This window comes from Corvus moneduloides, chromosome 24, assembly GCF_009650955.1.
Source record: "Corvus moneduloides isolate bCorMon1 chromosome 24, bCorMon1.pri, whole genome shotgun sequence".
In the NCBI taxonomy this organism is placed as follows: domain Eukaryota; kingdom Metazoa; phylum Chordata; class Aves; order Passeriformes; family Corvidae; genus Corvus; species Corvus moneduloides.
Genome location: NC_045499.1, coordinates 1,037,599 through 1,052,537, shown reverse-complemented (window position 1 = coordinate 1,052,537; position 14,939 = coordinate 1,037,599). Strand labels below are relative to the sequence as shown.

The window sequence follows — 14,939 nt, the reverse complement described above, 5'->3', positions numbered from 1 at the left end:
CCACTTTGATTAGCACCAAAAGGATTTTAAATGAACAATTCCAGGGAGCTCCTTTCAAATCATAAAATGTCAATTTTACATAAAAGTGTGTTTACAAATAGTTTTTGCTTTACACTCAGCTCTGCTCATTACTGACCAGAAGTTATATACATACAAACTAGCTCAGCAGCTTCAACCACTTGCAAGGAGACTGCAGAATTTATTTCAGAAATAAAAATAGGATTTCCTGGTTCCTAGAAATTCTCTTCAGCCTGCCAGATTCAGTCCCCTGGCTTCCCCTGCGGCCTCAGGAGAGCACTAAGCCTTTGGGGAGAAGGGGTACTGTGGGTGCCACCAATCCAGGAGCCTGACACTGTGCACAGGATCCAGCACCACCTGCACCCCCTGCTCCACGCGCGGCTTCTTCCCGTTGCGCACAGGCGTGTCCTGGAACACCAGGCGCACGCGGTGGTGCCGCATGTCTGTGCTCACCGAGATGGAGAACTGCAAGAGAGGAGACCAGAGCTGCTTCAGAAAATCGCAGTGACCTAGAGAGCTCTCAACACAACACTTCTAGACTTTAAAAATCCCTCTGAATTGTGCAAGTCTAAGGTGTTCCACACAGTGGCACTCTCCAGTCTACAGCACGGGATCCAAACAGTCTCTCTCTGGCTGCCAGTCCCAAATAATCATGCTGGAAGCTGTAAGGGTTGTAAAAGGGTTGTAAAAGGGTTGTAAAAGGGTTGTAAAACACTGGAACTGCCTGGGGCAGGGGTGGAGTCACGAGTCACCATCCCTTGCAGGGTTCAAAAGGCCTGCAGATGTGGCACTTGGGATATGCGTTAGGGGGGAACTTAGTGCTGGGACTTGATCTTTAAAGGTCCCTTTCAACCTAAGTAATTTTATGTCTGATGCTAAGTGAACCTGCAAGCAAGTGGCTGTCAGAAGTCTGGAGTTCACTGCCCAACTCCTCAGTGAGGCCAGACTGAACTTCTCCTGAGCACTGGCCACTTCGGAAACCCTGACTCAGAATCAGGGACCAAACACACATTCGGAGAGTTTGCTCATGTGGGATTTTCCTCTCAGAATTTATTGCCATAAAGAGATATTTTCCTGTGAGAGGCAGACCTCCACTTGTGCTGCTCCCTGTCTCTTGTACCTGCTGCAGTTCTGGTAACTGACCTGCCCCCAAACACTGCACAACCACAGCTCCTGGCAGATTCTCTACATCCTCTCTATTTACTGCATCAAACAGGGAGGAACCAACGGAAATGGGGAAATTAAACTGAGATCCTGAGCATTTCCTCTCTTCATTAACCATACAATTCCCAGAACTGGTTTGCTGATAGAGCAGTAGGATTTACACAGCCCAGAAGAGGCACTGGGTGGGATTCTTGGGCCTGTCCTGTGCAGGGCCAGGAGTTGGGCTCAATGATCCCTGTGGGTCCCTTCCAACCCCAGAGATGCCAGGTGCCCTCTTCATGTCCTTACAGAAACCTCATCTGCAAAGCCTGGCAGCTCTCCCCCACTCACCAAGGTGAAGGTCATGCCCATGACAATTGGCACAAAGATGAAGTTGAAGGTGGTGATCTGCAGCAGGCAGCAATCCTGATCTGGGTTTGTGTGCACTTCCTCATACTGGATTGGGGGCTGGAGACCTTTGCAACACTTGCTTTTAAATCTGGGAGACTTGAAAGAAAGAGAGGCTGATTTAGCAAAGCAGGAACCTCTGCTGGGTTTGGCTGCTCCGCCCCAGCGTGGCCTGGCAGGGTCTCTCCTCCTCCCCAGGTGTTAGAGCAAAATGTCACATTAACAACAAAATGCCACCACTCAGGATGGGCAATTTTCAGGACCATTTCTTTAGAGGGGAAGGCTGCACAATTCCCAAGGTTGCCAGAAATTACTGGCTTCTCCCAAGACCCACTACTGGAGGCTTTCCCTGGCAGTGCTGGCTGTCTTCACTTCTCTGAGAAATCCTGGCAATGGCAAAACAGTAAGTTTCAGATTTGGGTCAACATTTTGACCACTGCAGTCAGACAGTCTGGGTTTTGGTAACAATCAGTAGTAATGACCCAAAGGTGAGATTAATGGTGTAAAAAATGATCCACATCTTAGGGCAGGGAAAGGATACCAAAGGAGGAAATAACAATGTGGGATTCTAAATGTCTTGGTAACACAGACTGAAAACTGAGTGTAGTTCCACAATGTGCTTTAGTTTACCATGGGAATCAGTTTGCATTTATTGTCTGGATGCACAAAAAGTTTCCAACTTCCCTTCTACCCCCCAGAAAAATAATTTCTGCTTCAAACAAAAGTCACAGCTGATCTGGTTCTTCTTTCATACCTGCTTTTTGAACTTGAAGTTGAATTCCCACATTGCTTCTTGTCTGTTCCCTACAATCTTTTTGCACCAGAAAAGCAGACACTGAGGTGGAAAAAAGAAACACAAAATTATGAAACCCTTAGAAGCACCACTTTAAATAAGTTTTAACAGATCATAAAGGCTTCCAATTGCAAACACAACATAGGAACAATTAGGAGCCATTTATTCAAATTAATTATGTTCAAAGAACCCTCTCAGCAGTGTAGATCTCCCAGTTTCAAGCTGGCCAACTCCTCATGCAACACATAGCCACTGATGTGCCAAACAGCAAAATCCTGTTGTTCCATTTGTGCCTTTCCTAGAGCAGGGATGAGTGGTGCAGATTCACCCCATGCCCTCCACCCACCAGCAACTCCCATTAAACTGGGTTCCAAACAAGGTTAAAGCGAGGAGCAACAGAGAACAGAATAAGGATTGAGAAGGAAAGGATCCAGAGGGAAATGCAAAGACCAGTACGTGAGCTATGAGATGATGGATGAAGAAGTTCCTAAGCCACTGTGGTTTCAAATGGAGACCTTGACCTTGCCATCCCCAGGACTGTCATCATTTAGAGTCCAAAACCACTGCCAGGACAGCACAGTCTGACCAACCTCCTGTCTCTTTTCAAAAGAAAATGGGAAACAAGCCTCAAACAGCCTCAGAGGTCACCAGCACTGCCCTCCCATGCAGACACACACCAGGACTGCTCCAGCTTCACCTGGTTATCAGTGTGTGGCCACAGGCTCCAGCCCAGGCACTTGTCCTAGAGCAGGAGGCTCAGGAGAACTCCTGCAGAAGGGAAATCCCTGCCTACCAGTCAGTACAAGCAACCAGCCTTCAACAGCCAAGGAAAGAACCTGGCAAGTCAGTCCAGCCATCTCTCAAAGCTTTTCCACACCACAGATGCCAGCCCACCACAGCTGGTCTTATCTTTCATCAGTCAGCAGGAAAAGGAGGGATCATGTGGGTAAAGAGAACTCCCTGTGATCCATACACAGTCTCTCCTGAAGAGAGAAGGCCTGACTGGGTTGCAGGGCAAAGCACACATTTAACTTCACTCCAGGATGGAGTGATCCTAATAAAACAAAGCCAGAGCCAGCCTCCACGACAGGGGCTCTGAAGAGACCAAAGGGGATACAAGACCCTCTACTTCAACTCTGAGTCATATCCATAAACAAGACTCCTTAAAGGACCTTTATCTCCACAATCTTCATGAGGTGAACAACAAAGCTCTGTGGAGTAAAGCTCAGAAACATGCATGGAATAATCTCCACCTGGGAGGAAGCAGCCCTCAGGTTTTTTCCAATAAAAACATTCTCGAGATCTTTTTCAACTCGGATGAGCAGCAGATGCTGCTGAGTTTAACTCCACCATTGGTGGTATTTGTAGTTCACCTGCAAAGACAGCCTGGTCTAGCAACCTGTTTGGTCATGGCAAGTAGTGAAGCACAAAAGGTCAGTACCTCCTAAGGGGCAGAGGATGTCGTCCTCGGGTCAGCCGTCCTGCCCTTCAGACGCGCCGTGCGGCTGCCGCTCCGCCCAAAATAATGGGGTGTCTTTAAAGGGCAAACACCTCTGCTGACACCATAACGGCTCCAGTGTCCCACACAAGCTAGGCTAGGGAAAGAAAAAAGGAAATTAAAGAGGAAAAGCTAGGTTGGATCACACCCAGGGCTCGGCTCTCCTCTAGCCACATGCAGTTTAGGTAGGTGTTGCCGTTAGTGTCAGCAACCCACAAAGGTACAACCAAAGCCCAGGAAAGCCAGAACATGGGGAGGCAGTGCCAGGTTCTCCTCCAAACCCTCTGTACTGAGGAATTTCTGTGCATAGTCACACAAGTGGAGCTCAGAGTCCTGCAGTGCAGTAGTACAGCAAGACCAGACTCAGGGTGGCTCTTTCATGCTGCAAGGGGTTAGGTCAAACCTCTACTGCTCTGACAAAGTTTAATTGCCATTTCATTTCCATTTAATTTCCTTTTTTAAAAGCTGAACAATGAAAGACTGCACTTAAAGGATCCTCCTTCCAACCGTTAGTACAGGAGAAGCACTAGCAGTGGGCACCAAAGCCGTTATGATGTCACCAGGAATCCTCCCAAAACGCTGACCCTGCCAGCACTGCCTTGGGGTTCCGGCTCCTACAGCCATGAGCAGTGGGAGTTTGGGCTCAGGACTACAGTTAACCTGCAATTTCCTCAAAATGTCTTGCTTTTTCAGTTGGTAAGAATGAAGATCCCCAGCCTGGAGACTCAGGAAGAGACCAAGGAGCTCTGGATGCAGAGATAAGACCGCACACAGAGCTATGTGCTTATCCCTGTGCTGCAGCACCACCTCCTGTGTGCTGCTGGATGCTCCCTGAGCCTATGACAGCCTGTGACAGAGAGAGGAAGGAAGAAGGGGGGGATGTCACATATGGATAGATGAGGCTCCTCTATTTTGAGTAGAAAAGAAAGAACAACTCCTCAATGAAACCCACTTCAGTTTGGCTCCTAAAACCTCATTTGACAGGTTTTTGACCTTGGATTTGGAGGGTGGAGAATTCACATTGTTGCTTAAGCTGCTCACAGAGTACCGGCCAGTTGCAAGTTAAAACCAAACAAGAGACACAAAGGCATTTCAGAGTTAATGGTCAATAGCAATTAAAGAGGAATGATACGCAGGTGGTCCAAGCTGGGACAGCACAGGGAATCACCTGCCCACACCACAGACAAACCCTTCACAGCCCAACACAAGTGCAGCCCAGTCCCAAAGCAGACACTGGCTCTGCACATTTGCCATGCTCACCCCAGCGTCACCACCCCGCCTCACCCAGACACCAGACCATGGACGACCTGCAGGAAAGCAGGGTGACACAACTCCTGGCATCAGTGTCACTCCTGAGCTCTCCAGAGGCCTGTTACAGAGAGAAGTTGTGCTCTGGCAGACAGCGTCAGAATAAAGCAAAACATATAAAAGCTGATCCTATGGAGCCTCGTTCAGAGTAGGGGAGAGCTGCAAACATCCCTGGCAGTTCTGACACCCAGTGAAACCAGGGCTCTTTTGCTGCTTACAAGGGTGTTGTGTAGGACTAAGGCAGAAGTTACTCCACAGAGTTACTACAGATATAAGTAACCAGTACACTTTTACAAATTCCACTGAGAATACCCAGTTAGTGACCATTCTACACTTCAGCCTCACTGCTGACCATCTCCATATCATCTGTTTTTCTTCTAGAAAGAATAAAACAAACCAAACAGTAACAGCAACAACTCAGACAAACCCCAGTTCCTGAGTGATGCCACTTACTCTGGAATTTTTTAAAGTGCTGGGAGTACTGTCTGGGATGGCGGGGTTCCTGGAGAGGCGGGCGGCGAAGGGCTCGTACATGTGGAACAGGGAGCGGATGACGCAGGCGCGCAGGCAGTGCAGCTTCTCCATGGACTCCGGGCGCAGGCGCAGGGGCAGGTACGCGTCCAGGCTGTAGTGCCTGCACAACCAGGGACCGTGTCAGCTCCAGGGCACAGCCAGACGGGGCAGGGACCCCACAGGGACACATCCATGTCAGGGGAAAACTCCACATCTGACTGACCACAGGACTCTGGTCAGCCCGGAGGGCTGTAAGGGGGTTGTGCTGCTGGCAGGACACCACATGGCAGCCCCAAAGGCCTGACCTGCACCAGGCAGGCTTCCAGCCCACACATCCTGCTACAATTCCCAATAATTCCTAGTTTGCCCAGAGACCAGCCGGGGATGTGGCTGCAGCCTGCACAAAGAGCTGCAGGTTGTTGCAGGTTCCCAGGGACTCCTAGCTGAGCTGACTGCAGCTCTCAGCACTGCCTGAGCAGCCTGAACGCCTGCGCTCAAGGGCCATTCCTTGGTCACATCCCAAAGGAGCCTTTGCTAGGGAATGTCACACTTAAAACTAGGGCTGAGGATGACCACAGCTGCTCTCTACTCTGTGCCCCTGCTGCTTGTGCCTCCTGGGCAGCAGGTAGAGCTGTGTAAAGAAAATGTTCTGTCCTGCAGGAATATCCCAGTGGCATGCACTGGGACAGAAAGATTTGTATCAAGTGTTGACCGCCCCTCTGCCCTCCTTGCTTTCACTTACTCCTGCCACTTTACACCTCCAAAATGCCCCAATTACAGGGAGGTGGCCGTGATCAGAGCTTGAGGCAGGGCAAGTTGTCCATCAGTGATGTTTGCCTTTCAGCACTGACCGTGCCATACGCACTTGGAGAGGTTGACATCCACAAGTGTTGGGCCGCGGCAAGCAGAAAAGGACACAACACTCTGAGATTTTATAGGGAACATACAGAAATACACCACAAAGATCCATTTCCAGATGTGATATTCGAATCCTAGAATGGTTTGGGTTAGAAGGGACCTTAAAGCTCAGCTCATGCCACCCCCTGCCATGGGCAGGGACACCTTCCACTATCCCAGGCTGTTCCAACCTGGCCTTGGACACTTCAAGGGATGGGGCAGCCACAGCTGCTCTGGGCAATATGCGCCAGGACCTCACTGCCTTCACAGCCAAGAATTTCTTCCTAACATCCGATCTAACCCTGCCCTCAGTTTAAAACCACTGCCCCTTGTCCTGTCACCACCACATTTAAAAAGTCTCTCTGCCTCCCTTTTACAAGCCTCCCTTAAGCTACTGGAAGGCCACAGGGAGGTCTTCCCCAAGCCTTCTCTCCTCCAGGCTGAACAACCCCAGCTGTCCCAGCCTGTCTTTGTGGGAGAAGAATATTCCACAACCCACTGCCAAATGAGGCCCACAGCACTTCATCAAAGTGAAAACACAGGGCCCAGGCCCCACGGGAATTATTCCCTTATTTCCTGCTCTGCAGAGAACTGCTCGCTACTGAAACCTCCCACAACCAGTTTAAAAACCCTCTAGAGCCTCACCTTCTGTAGAGCCTGGTCCAAAAGGCAGCAGTGCAAGTGACAGTCCAGGCTTTCTTGCAGATCAGAGAGAACCGGACGATGTCCTCAGGGCGGATGTAGGAAGCCAGGAGCAGCCAGATGTCGATGGGATATTCCTCTCCTCCTCCCGCTTCGGCATCTTCTAAAGGCAACAAGGGTGTGTTAGTGCAGGACATCACATCTGCACCGATTCCCACCTAGAGACACGTGCTGCACACCTGGCAGCACAGGTGGGCAGCTGAATTATACACACAGAGTCAGCCTGAGCCCCAGTCTGCACAACCTCAGTGGCCCTGCTCCCCGTTCCCATCAGTGTCCACGCAGCCACGACACCTCCCCTGTGCTGGACACCGGCCGCTGCTATCCCTGCTGCACAAGTGGGCAAAGTGGCAGATTCGTAAAGGAATTCAGGCTGAAAGGGTTCTCTGGAGGTTTCTAACCCAGCAGCCCAGCTCAAAGCACACAGAGTTAGGTCATTTTGTTCAGCATCTTGTCCAAGTCAGTTCTGTGTGCAAGGATGGAAACTACAAAGCTTTTCTGGACCCTGTTTCGATGCCTGACCCTTTCACAGCTGAAATACCACACTGAAGTTGAGAAATAAAAATTGGATGGCAAATAAAGAGGCAACTTTATGTAAAGGAGGGCCAAGCTCCCGCATTTTTAATCAAAAGTGCACATTTAACAGGTCAGCAAAACTGCTTCACAATTGAAGACTCTGAGCATTGATACTGCCGGGCTTGTCAATTCTTTGTTCCAGTGGTCACAATATTTTTGCAGGAGCTCTGTCAGGGAGGGGAATTCTGTTCTGCAAGTGGCAATCAGCTGTTTTTCTTAAATCTCTTAATTTCATTAAAGCTTCTTGGATGGGAACTTTTAATGCAATTCAGATGGAGAGAATGGCCTGTTCTTCCTCTCAGAGGTGTCAGAACTGCTCAGCCAGAACTGAGGGCTCACACTCCTTTCATTCCTGCAGTGTTTTGTAGTTTACACCACACGTAATATAAGTAGGTGAACAATACTGAGCACTAGGAAGGTTAAGAACAGAGAAGGAAAATACAATGTGTGCACAGTGCTAATAGGAAAAGCTGCTGTGAGGTCTGTGGCCTAGGAGGGGTGTTTGGGAACTTGAGGGTGCCAGATCTGACCCTGAGACAGCAGGTTAATACAAACAGCAGTTCTTTATCCTTATGTGATAATTGCCAAAGAAAGCTCTGGATGGGATCACTTCCCCACAGCACTTCAGATTTATGGTAGGCACACCCACAACAGGCTGCTACACCCACTCTGCTGGGTCAGCTCTGGCTCAAGAAGCCATCAGACTCCACACTGCTGAACTCAGAGGGCAGCCAGAAGCATCACTGTTCTACCACCAATTTTTCCTCCCTAAACATGTAGCAGAAACAAGAGAAGGCTGTGGTAGAAAAGAATATTGTCTTCCCAGACTCATAGCTCCAGCCACTCAGATATTATTTTGCCAGGATTCTGAAGGACGCCTCTTTTAACTCCCTTCCCAGAGCAAGTGCTGTCCACCTTCAGTCTGTGGTGGACGTGCTACATAAATCACTATCAAGCTCAAGAAAACTGGTTAAAATTTGCTTCTCAACCTGAAAGCAACCTGTTACCAGAAACTTCTGCAGGGTTCCCCAGTGCAGCAGAGCTGTTTGCTGCTTACACGGCGTTGCTGATGGATTTCTATGGAGCTGCACAAAGTGTAAAGGCTGAAGGATACATCTCCCTTGAATTAATGTATTATGATGCCACCAGGATCAAATGCACTTCCTTGCTGGGAAAAGAGCCCTTTAAACCCTTTTGTAACAAACCAGTCTTGGAAACACGCTGAAAACAGAGCTTGTATTTTGCCAACAACTGCATCATGGACAGCAGCACTTCAACCCCAAAGGAAACCTGCTGCCGCCACCCCATATTCAGTGAAGCAACACAGCCAGTGGCAAAGTTTCACAACTCTGGAATAGCAGTGTTTGTTTTCCAAGGTTGAGGGATAGTTGCTAAAAGCAAGGAGCTCTCAGGCTTTGATTTCATGCCCCAGGCTCTGCCTTTGTGCAAATACAGCTCCTGTGACCAAGTGCCAGCAGATTTACAAGTGACTAAACCCTTGGCATTTCTTTATGCACACACAAATTCCAGAATACCCCAAGAGCCCCGTGACCATCCTGTAAATCCCCAGCATGAGCATCCCCCATGCAGGACCAGCCCGAAGAGCCCCAGGAGGGCAGGTGACCACACCTTTGTGCCTTTTGCTCTTCTTTTTCCTCGAGGCAGCCCTCCCGTTGATGCTCTCCTTGGTATCCATCTCATCACTGCTGTCACAGGACTCTCCTGACACGGAGAGAACTTCCTCAGTAGGGACACAGGAAGCTTCCAAACCACACAGGGATTTTACTGCAATGACAAACGACGGTAAGTACAACAGCAGAGAGGAAAAGGCTATCCAAGTTCAGGAGATGCTTCAGTGGAACCACTGCCTTAAAGCTTTCTGGTGAGTGACACAAGCAAGTAAATCCTGAGCTCAAGGATTACCTTGTCAGGGAAAGATTAGCAGGGGTGAGTGAATTGGAAACATAATTACTCAGCTGCTTGTTTTAAAGAATGAACAACGAGGATGATTACCAGCACAGTATGCAGATCCCAATGGTTTAGCTGAAGCTATTTACAACTCCAAATAAAACAGCAGGCCAGGGATAATGGGTTTCCCTGAACAGCAGAGCTGCCCTGCATGGCCACGTTCAGCCCGGAGCCAGCACCTGCTCTGCAACTGTTTTATGAGCACAGAGAAGACTCACTCTCTTCGAAGCAGGACAAACATCCTGCAGCTGATGACACAATCCAACAGGGATGGAACTCAGTGTCAAGCACACGGGAGCTCCACTCACCCTGGAATTTAGTGAATGGAAAGACTCTGGCCTAGCAAGGAAAACAGCAAGCTGAGTCAGCTGGAGTTTGGGGTTGGCTTTTTTCTGCGTCTGGGGACACGTTTAGACATATCCCTGTTTGAAAATATTATTTAAAAAACTTGATCTGTAAACTGAGGACTCATTAGGGCAGAAAAATCCACATGTGAGTCAGTAATGACAGTCTTGGAAAAAGAAAGGTGTGGTCCTACATTACAGCTGTGTGAGGCACTGCCACACAGACCAGCACTGCCACAGCAGCACAAAAGCTTTGCATTCAAGAGCTGAATTTCAACCCAACAGGCTGGGTGAAGAATAGAACATGATCATGAGGTCAGAGAAGGCTTATAGTGTTCAAGCCTTTCTACCCAGCACGAACTGAATCCCAGGAAGGTTTTATACATCCCAGTTCCAGTCACTGCAGTCACCAGAGCTACTGAAGAGCAAAATGTGCTGTTTGAATCACAGGGACAGAGCATCAGAAAAACAAACAACAACAACAAAAAAATAAGAAACTGAACATAAATAAACTCAGGTGAAAAATATTCTCATTTCTAACCACCAAACAAGGTTTTAAAATGAAAAGACAGCAGATGGAAAGACAGAGCTTGACTGTACCCACTGACTAGACACACCTCAGTGCTTTGCTAAACCAGTTCTACCTCATTTTGCAGTTTGTTCTGTGAACTGCATGCTTTCCTGGAACGTGGATGCATTCAAGGCACCTGGATGCATTCACAGCAGCTGTTTCCCCCACCGCCAAATCGTACTGCCCTCTCTACATGACCTTTTATAGGCAAAAAGAGAGTGAAATATGTGGCAACACAAATGACAGTGAGTTATGACATCAAATACAGCCAACCAAGAGAGGACAAAACTGACAGGGATTCAGAAGGGGGGTTAGAAGAAGAGCCCACCCTACTCTGCAAAGGAAAAATCAACCTCTGAGTCAACAGCACAAGTCCACTAAACAGTGAATGGCTGCACTGCAATCCTGCTGAGGCACCCTCTCTTCACCTCACTGTTGTAAATCCTCCCATCCTAGGCATTAGAATGGGGAGGAAAAAAGCCCAGAAAAATTCCTCCTGCCTCTGGCTCCCGGGCCGGTGAAGCTCCCATGGGATGCTCCCTGTGGGAAGCTCCCCACCCGCTGCAGTCACACCCAGCACGGGGTTTACTCTGAGCCCAGCTCCAGGAGGGCAGCAAGGCCAAAGACTGGAGCTGGGGCAGAGGCTCCTGTCCCCGTGGCACCGCACACTGCTCAGATAAGGCTGGGCCAGATAAGGCTGCAGCACGGTCATGGCTGCACCAGATAACGCTGGAGCACAGCCCTGGGGCTGGGGAGGAGAGATCCCGAGGATGCCCGAATCCAGAGGGGAAACCCCCTGAGACTGCACTGCAAAGGGGTGGGCAGGGAACTGCTGTGACCTGGAGTCCCCAGGATGAGGAGGGAGTGAACCAGAAACACAGCAGGAAAGGAGATAAACTGGATAAAGCAGGTGATGCTGGGGGCAGGGAGCACGGAACACCAGCAGTTTGCCAGCATGATGCTGAAGTGCAGGACTTTGCCTGAAGGAGACAGAACACAAATGGGTGAGCAGGAGCAGGAACGGGAGGAGGGAAGCCCCAAACAAAGGAGGCCACGCAAGAGGGAGGTGCCCTGATCTTAAAAGCTTGAGAAGCAGCAGCTGAAGAGAATGTTCACGAGCACCACTGTCCCAACAGGCACTCATGCCAAGAGCATACTGTGTCCAAAAATGCAAGATTTCAGTAGCAAACCAAGTTTCCCTTTATGAAAAGTTCAGTCATCACTGTCAGCACAACATCCACCTCCAACACGTGTGACCAGCTACATTTAAAAGGCCTAAACATCATCCCTTCTCAAGCAAGTGGGGTGTGTTAGTTCAGAAAGCTCCCAGACAAGGAGGCAGACAAGGAGGAAGTAGATACCAAAATACTGCACTCCCCTTCCAGGAAAACTCCTTGTTTACAGAGTTCACCAAAGAAACAGCAACACTCTCCCAAGACTTCCTTGTAACGTGTTTGACAGAACTATCACAACCTTATTCCCCCTGCAAAGAACTTTACTTGCTAATAAACTTATCTACAGTTTTGTATGTGGTAATAAAGTAATAAAGACTTTAATCACGTTATGTTTTGCTTCAAGCAGGAGATGACATGCAAGTCTTTCCATTTCAGGCACTAACAAAGACTCAGCAATTTTTACTGGACTTGCAGCAGGCTTTCTGCAAAACCTCCTGTCTAAGTCCTTAACATCTGATTCTACAGTGCAGCATGGGCTTATTTTCAGCACTAAAGGACACACATTTTCTCAGTTTAAGGAAGATGAGTTTCACACGTCATGCAGAGGCCAGCAAAACGTGGAGGCAGCATGGGGAAGGCAGGGGCCCCAGGGCAGACTCACCTTCCTGCTGCACTGCATTGGCCACAGCTTTCTTCACCCGTCCAGACTTCACGACAGCTGGGTCTGAGTTAGCATAATCTGCCACCGTCACTGCAGAGGGGGAAACAGGGGTCAGAGGGATTAGGGATTATGGGGAGGGGACAGAAGGGCTAAGAGTCACGATGCCTAAAGGGAACAGTTCCCAGAGGAGCAGAGGCTCGAGGAGGAGATGCACAAGCAGGAAAATGAGCCTCAGCAGAGAGATGGAGACCAGGAGTCCCCAGCAAGTCTCTACTCCAGACCACCGGTCTAACAGGCTCAGGGGACCCACCCCCTGCCCAACCCAGTGCAATTCTCATTCTCCCACCACCTCAGCCAACGATAATCCCATTCCCCCTCACACAGCCCAACTCGAGCCTGGCTGATCCTCTGATCCCAGGCTCCTCCTCCACAGGCAAATAGGTCTCATTCCCACACATCCGTCCAGATCCCTGCTGAGGCATCCCTCCTGGACGTAGCTCTCTGCCTGCACAAACCCGAGAGGGCCCAGCTCACTCCTAGGTGAGACTGGACCATCCTCCTTCCTCTCACCCAGGCCAAGGCCAGGCCCTTCAACTACCTCCTCCCTCAGGCGCTAACGCAGGCCCAGGCCTCCTCTCCGGCCGGCACCAGCAGGGCCGAGCTCGGCCCAGCTCCCCTCAGGCCCCGCTCCCCTCATCAGGCGCCGTTCCCCTCATCAGCCCCGGCCCTCCTCAGCCGCGGCCCAGGCCCGGCCCCGCTGCCCCGGCCCGGCTCTGCTCTCACCCCGCTCGGAGCACACATCGTCGGCGCGAAACTTGAGGCGTTTGCGGGCGCCCCTGCGGGGCATGGTGGCGGCGGCGGCGGGGCGGCCGCGCGGGGCCATGTCCGGCCGGGCCCCGCGGGGACAGCGGGGACAGCGCCACAGCGCCCGCCCCGCGCCGCGTCAGCCCCGCGACACCGCGCGGCGCTCTGGCGTCACCGGGGCGGCGGGAGGGAGGGGCGGCTGTGACAGAACCTCCCAGTGCTGAGGGGATTTCCTCCGCAGCGCTCCCAGTACCGGGGAGCTGTGAGGTGATCCCCCCTCCCCGTTCTCCCAGTGCTGAGGGGAACCCCCTCCGCAGCGCTCCCAGTACCGGGGAGCCGTGAGGTGATCCCCCCTCCCAGTTCTCCCAGTGCTGAGGGGATTTCCTCCGCAGTGCTCCCAGTAACGAAGGTCCCTGAGGTGATCCCCCCTCCCAGTTCTCCCAGTAACGAGGGGATCCCCCCCGCAGTGCTCCCAGTACCGGGGAGCCGTGAGGTGATCTTCCCTCCCAGTTCTCCCAGTAATAAGAGGGTTCTCCCCCGCAGTGCTCCCAGTAACGAAGGTCCCTGAGGTGATCCCCCCTCCCAGTGCTGCCAGTAACGAGGGGATCCCCCCCGCAGTGCTCCCAGTAACGGGGAGCCGTGAGGTGATCCCCCCTCCCAGTTCTCCCAGTAATGAGAGGATCCCCCCCGCAGTGCTCCCAATAACGGGGACCCCTGAGGTGATTCCCCCGCCCAGTTCTCCCAGTACTGAGGGTCCCTGAGGTGTTTCTCCCTCCCCACACAGTCTTCTCAGTAACAAGAGCACTTCAGGAGATTCCCCCCGCTCAAGTCCTCTCAGTAACGAGGATCCCTGAGGAGATCCCTCCTAGTAATGAAGATCTCTGAAGTAATTGCCCCCTCCCAGTAATGGGGATGTTTGAGGGACTGCTCTCTCCTGGTTCTCCCATGCACAGGGGCCCTGAGGGGGCTTCCCCCCTGCCCCAGTCCCCCCAGTAATGGGGGATCCTAAGGGGATCCCCTCCAGTACTGAGGGTCTGTGAGGTAACTGCCCCCTCCCAGTCACCAGGGCGCTTGAGGGGATACCTCGCACACACCAGTCCTCCCAGTACTGAGGGTCCCTGAGGTAAACAGCACCCCTGTCCTCCCAGTCACAAGGGCCTTTAAGGATGCTGACTCCTCAGTGCTTCCAGTAACAAGGGCCCCTGAGAGGACCCCCAATACTGAGGGTCCCTGAGGTAAGTGTTCCCCCAGGTCCTTCCAGTCCCAAAGGCCTCTAGGGATGCTGGCTCCCTGGTGCTCCCAGTAGCGAGGGCCTCTGAGTAAGTGGGTCCCCAGTTCTCCCAGGAACATGGATCTCTGAGGGAATTGCCCCCCCGTCCTCCCTGGAACGAGGGCCCCTGAGGTAACTGTGCCCCCCCCTTCACCCTCCGGTCCTGCCAGTAATGAGGGGTTCTGAGACAATAGCCCCTCCCAGTCATCCCAGTAAGGAGGGGCTCTGAGGGGATTCCTCTCATCGTCCCAGTAAGGAGGGTCTCTGTGGCAACTGGCCCCCCAGTAAAA

General features: G+C 51.3%; 1 protein-coding gene across 2 annotated transcripts; it reads right to left on the bottom strand.

Annotated features, from left to right (window-relative positions):
• Nucleotides 1-9: 9 nt before the first annotated feature.
• TMEM183A (transmembrane protein 183A) lies at nucleotides 10-13,489 on the bottom strand. Of its 2 annotated transcripts, none has more exons than XM_032133001.1 (8): nucleotides 13,359-13,489; nucleotides 12,576-12,665; nucleotides 9,486-9,641; nucleotides 7,224-7,383; nucleotides 5,622-5,802; nucleotides 2,324-2,404; nucleotides 1,513-1,668; nucleotides 10-483 (listed from the first exon to the last, which is right to left on the bottom strand). In XM_032133001.1, the coding sequence occupies exons 1-8, from the start codon at nucleotides 13,456-13,458 to the stop codon at nucleotides 298-300; spliced, it is 1,110 nt and encodes a 369-aa protein (XP_031988892.1). In that variant the 5' UTR covers nucleotides 13,459-13,489; the 3' UTR covers nucleotides 10-297. The 2 variants fall into 2 exon arrangements, with proteins under 2 accessions (XP_031988892.1, XP_031988893.1); XM_032133002.1 differs by having other exon boundaries at nucleotides 7,224-7,380; nucleotides 13,359-13,473.
• Nucleotides 13,490-14,939: the final 1,450 nt, after the last annotated feature.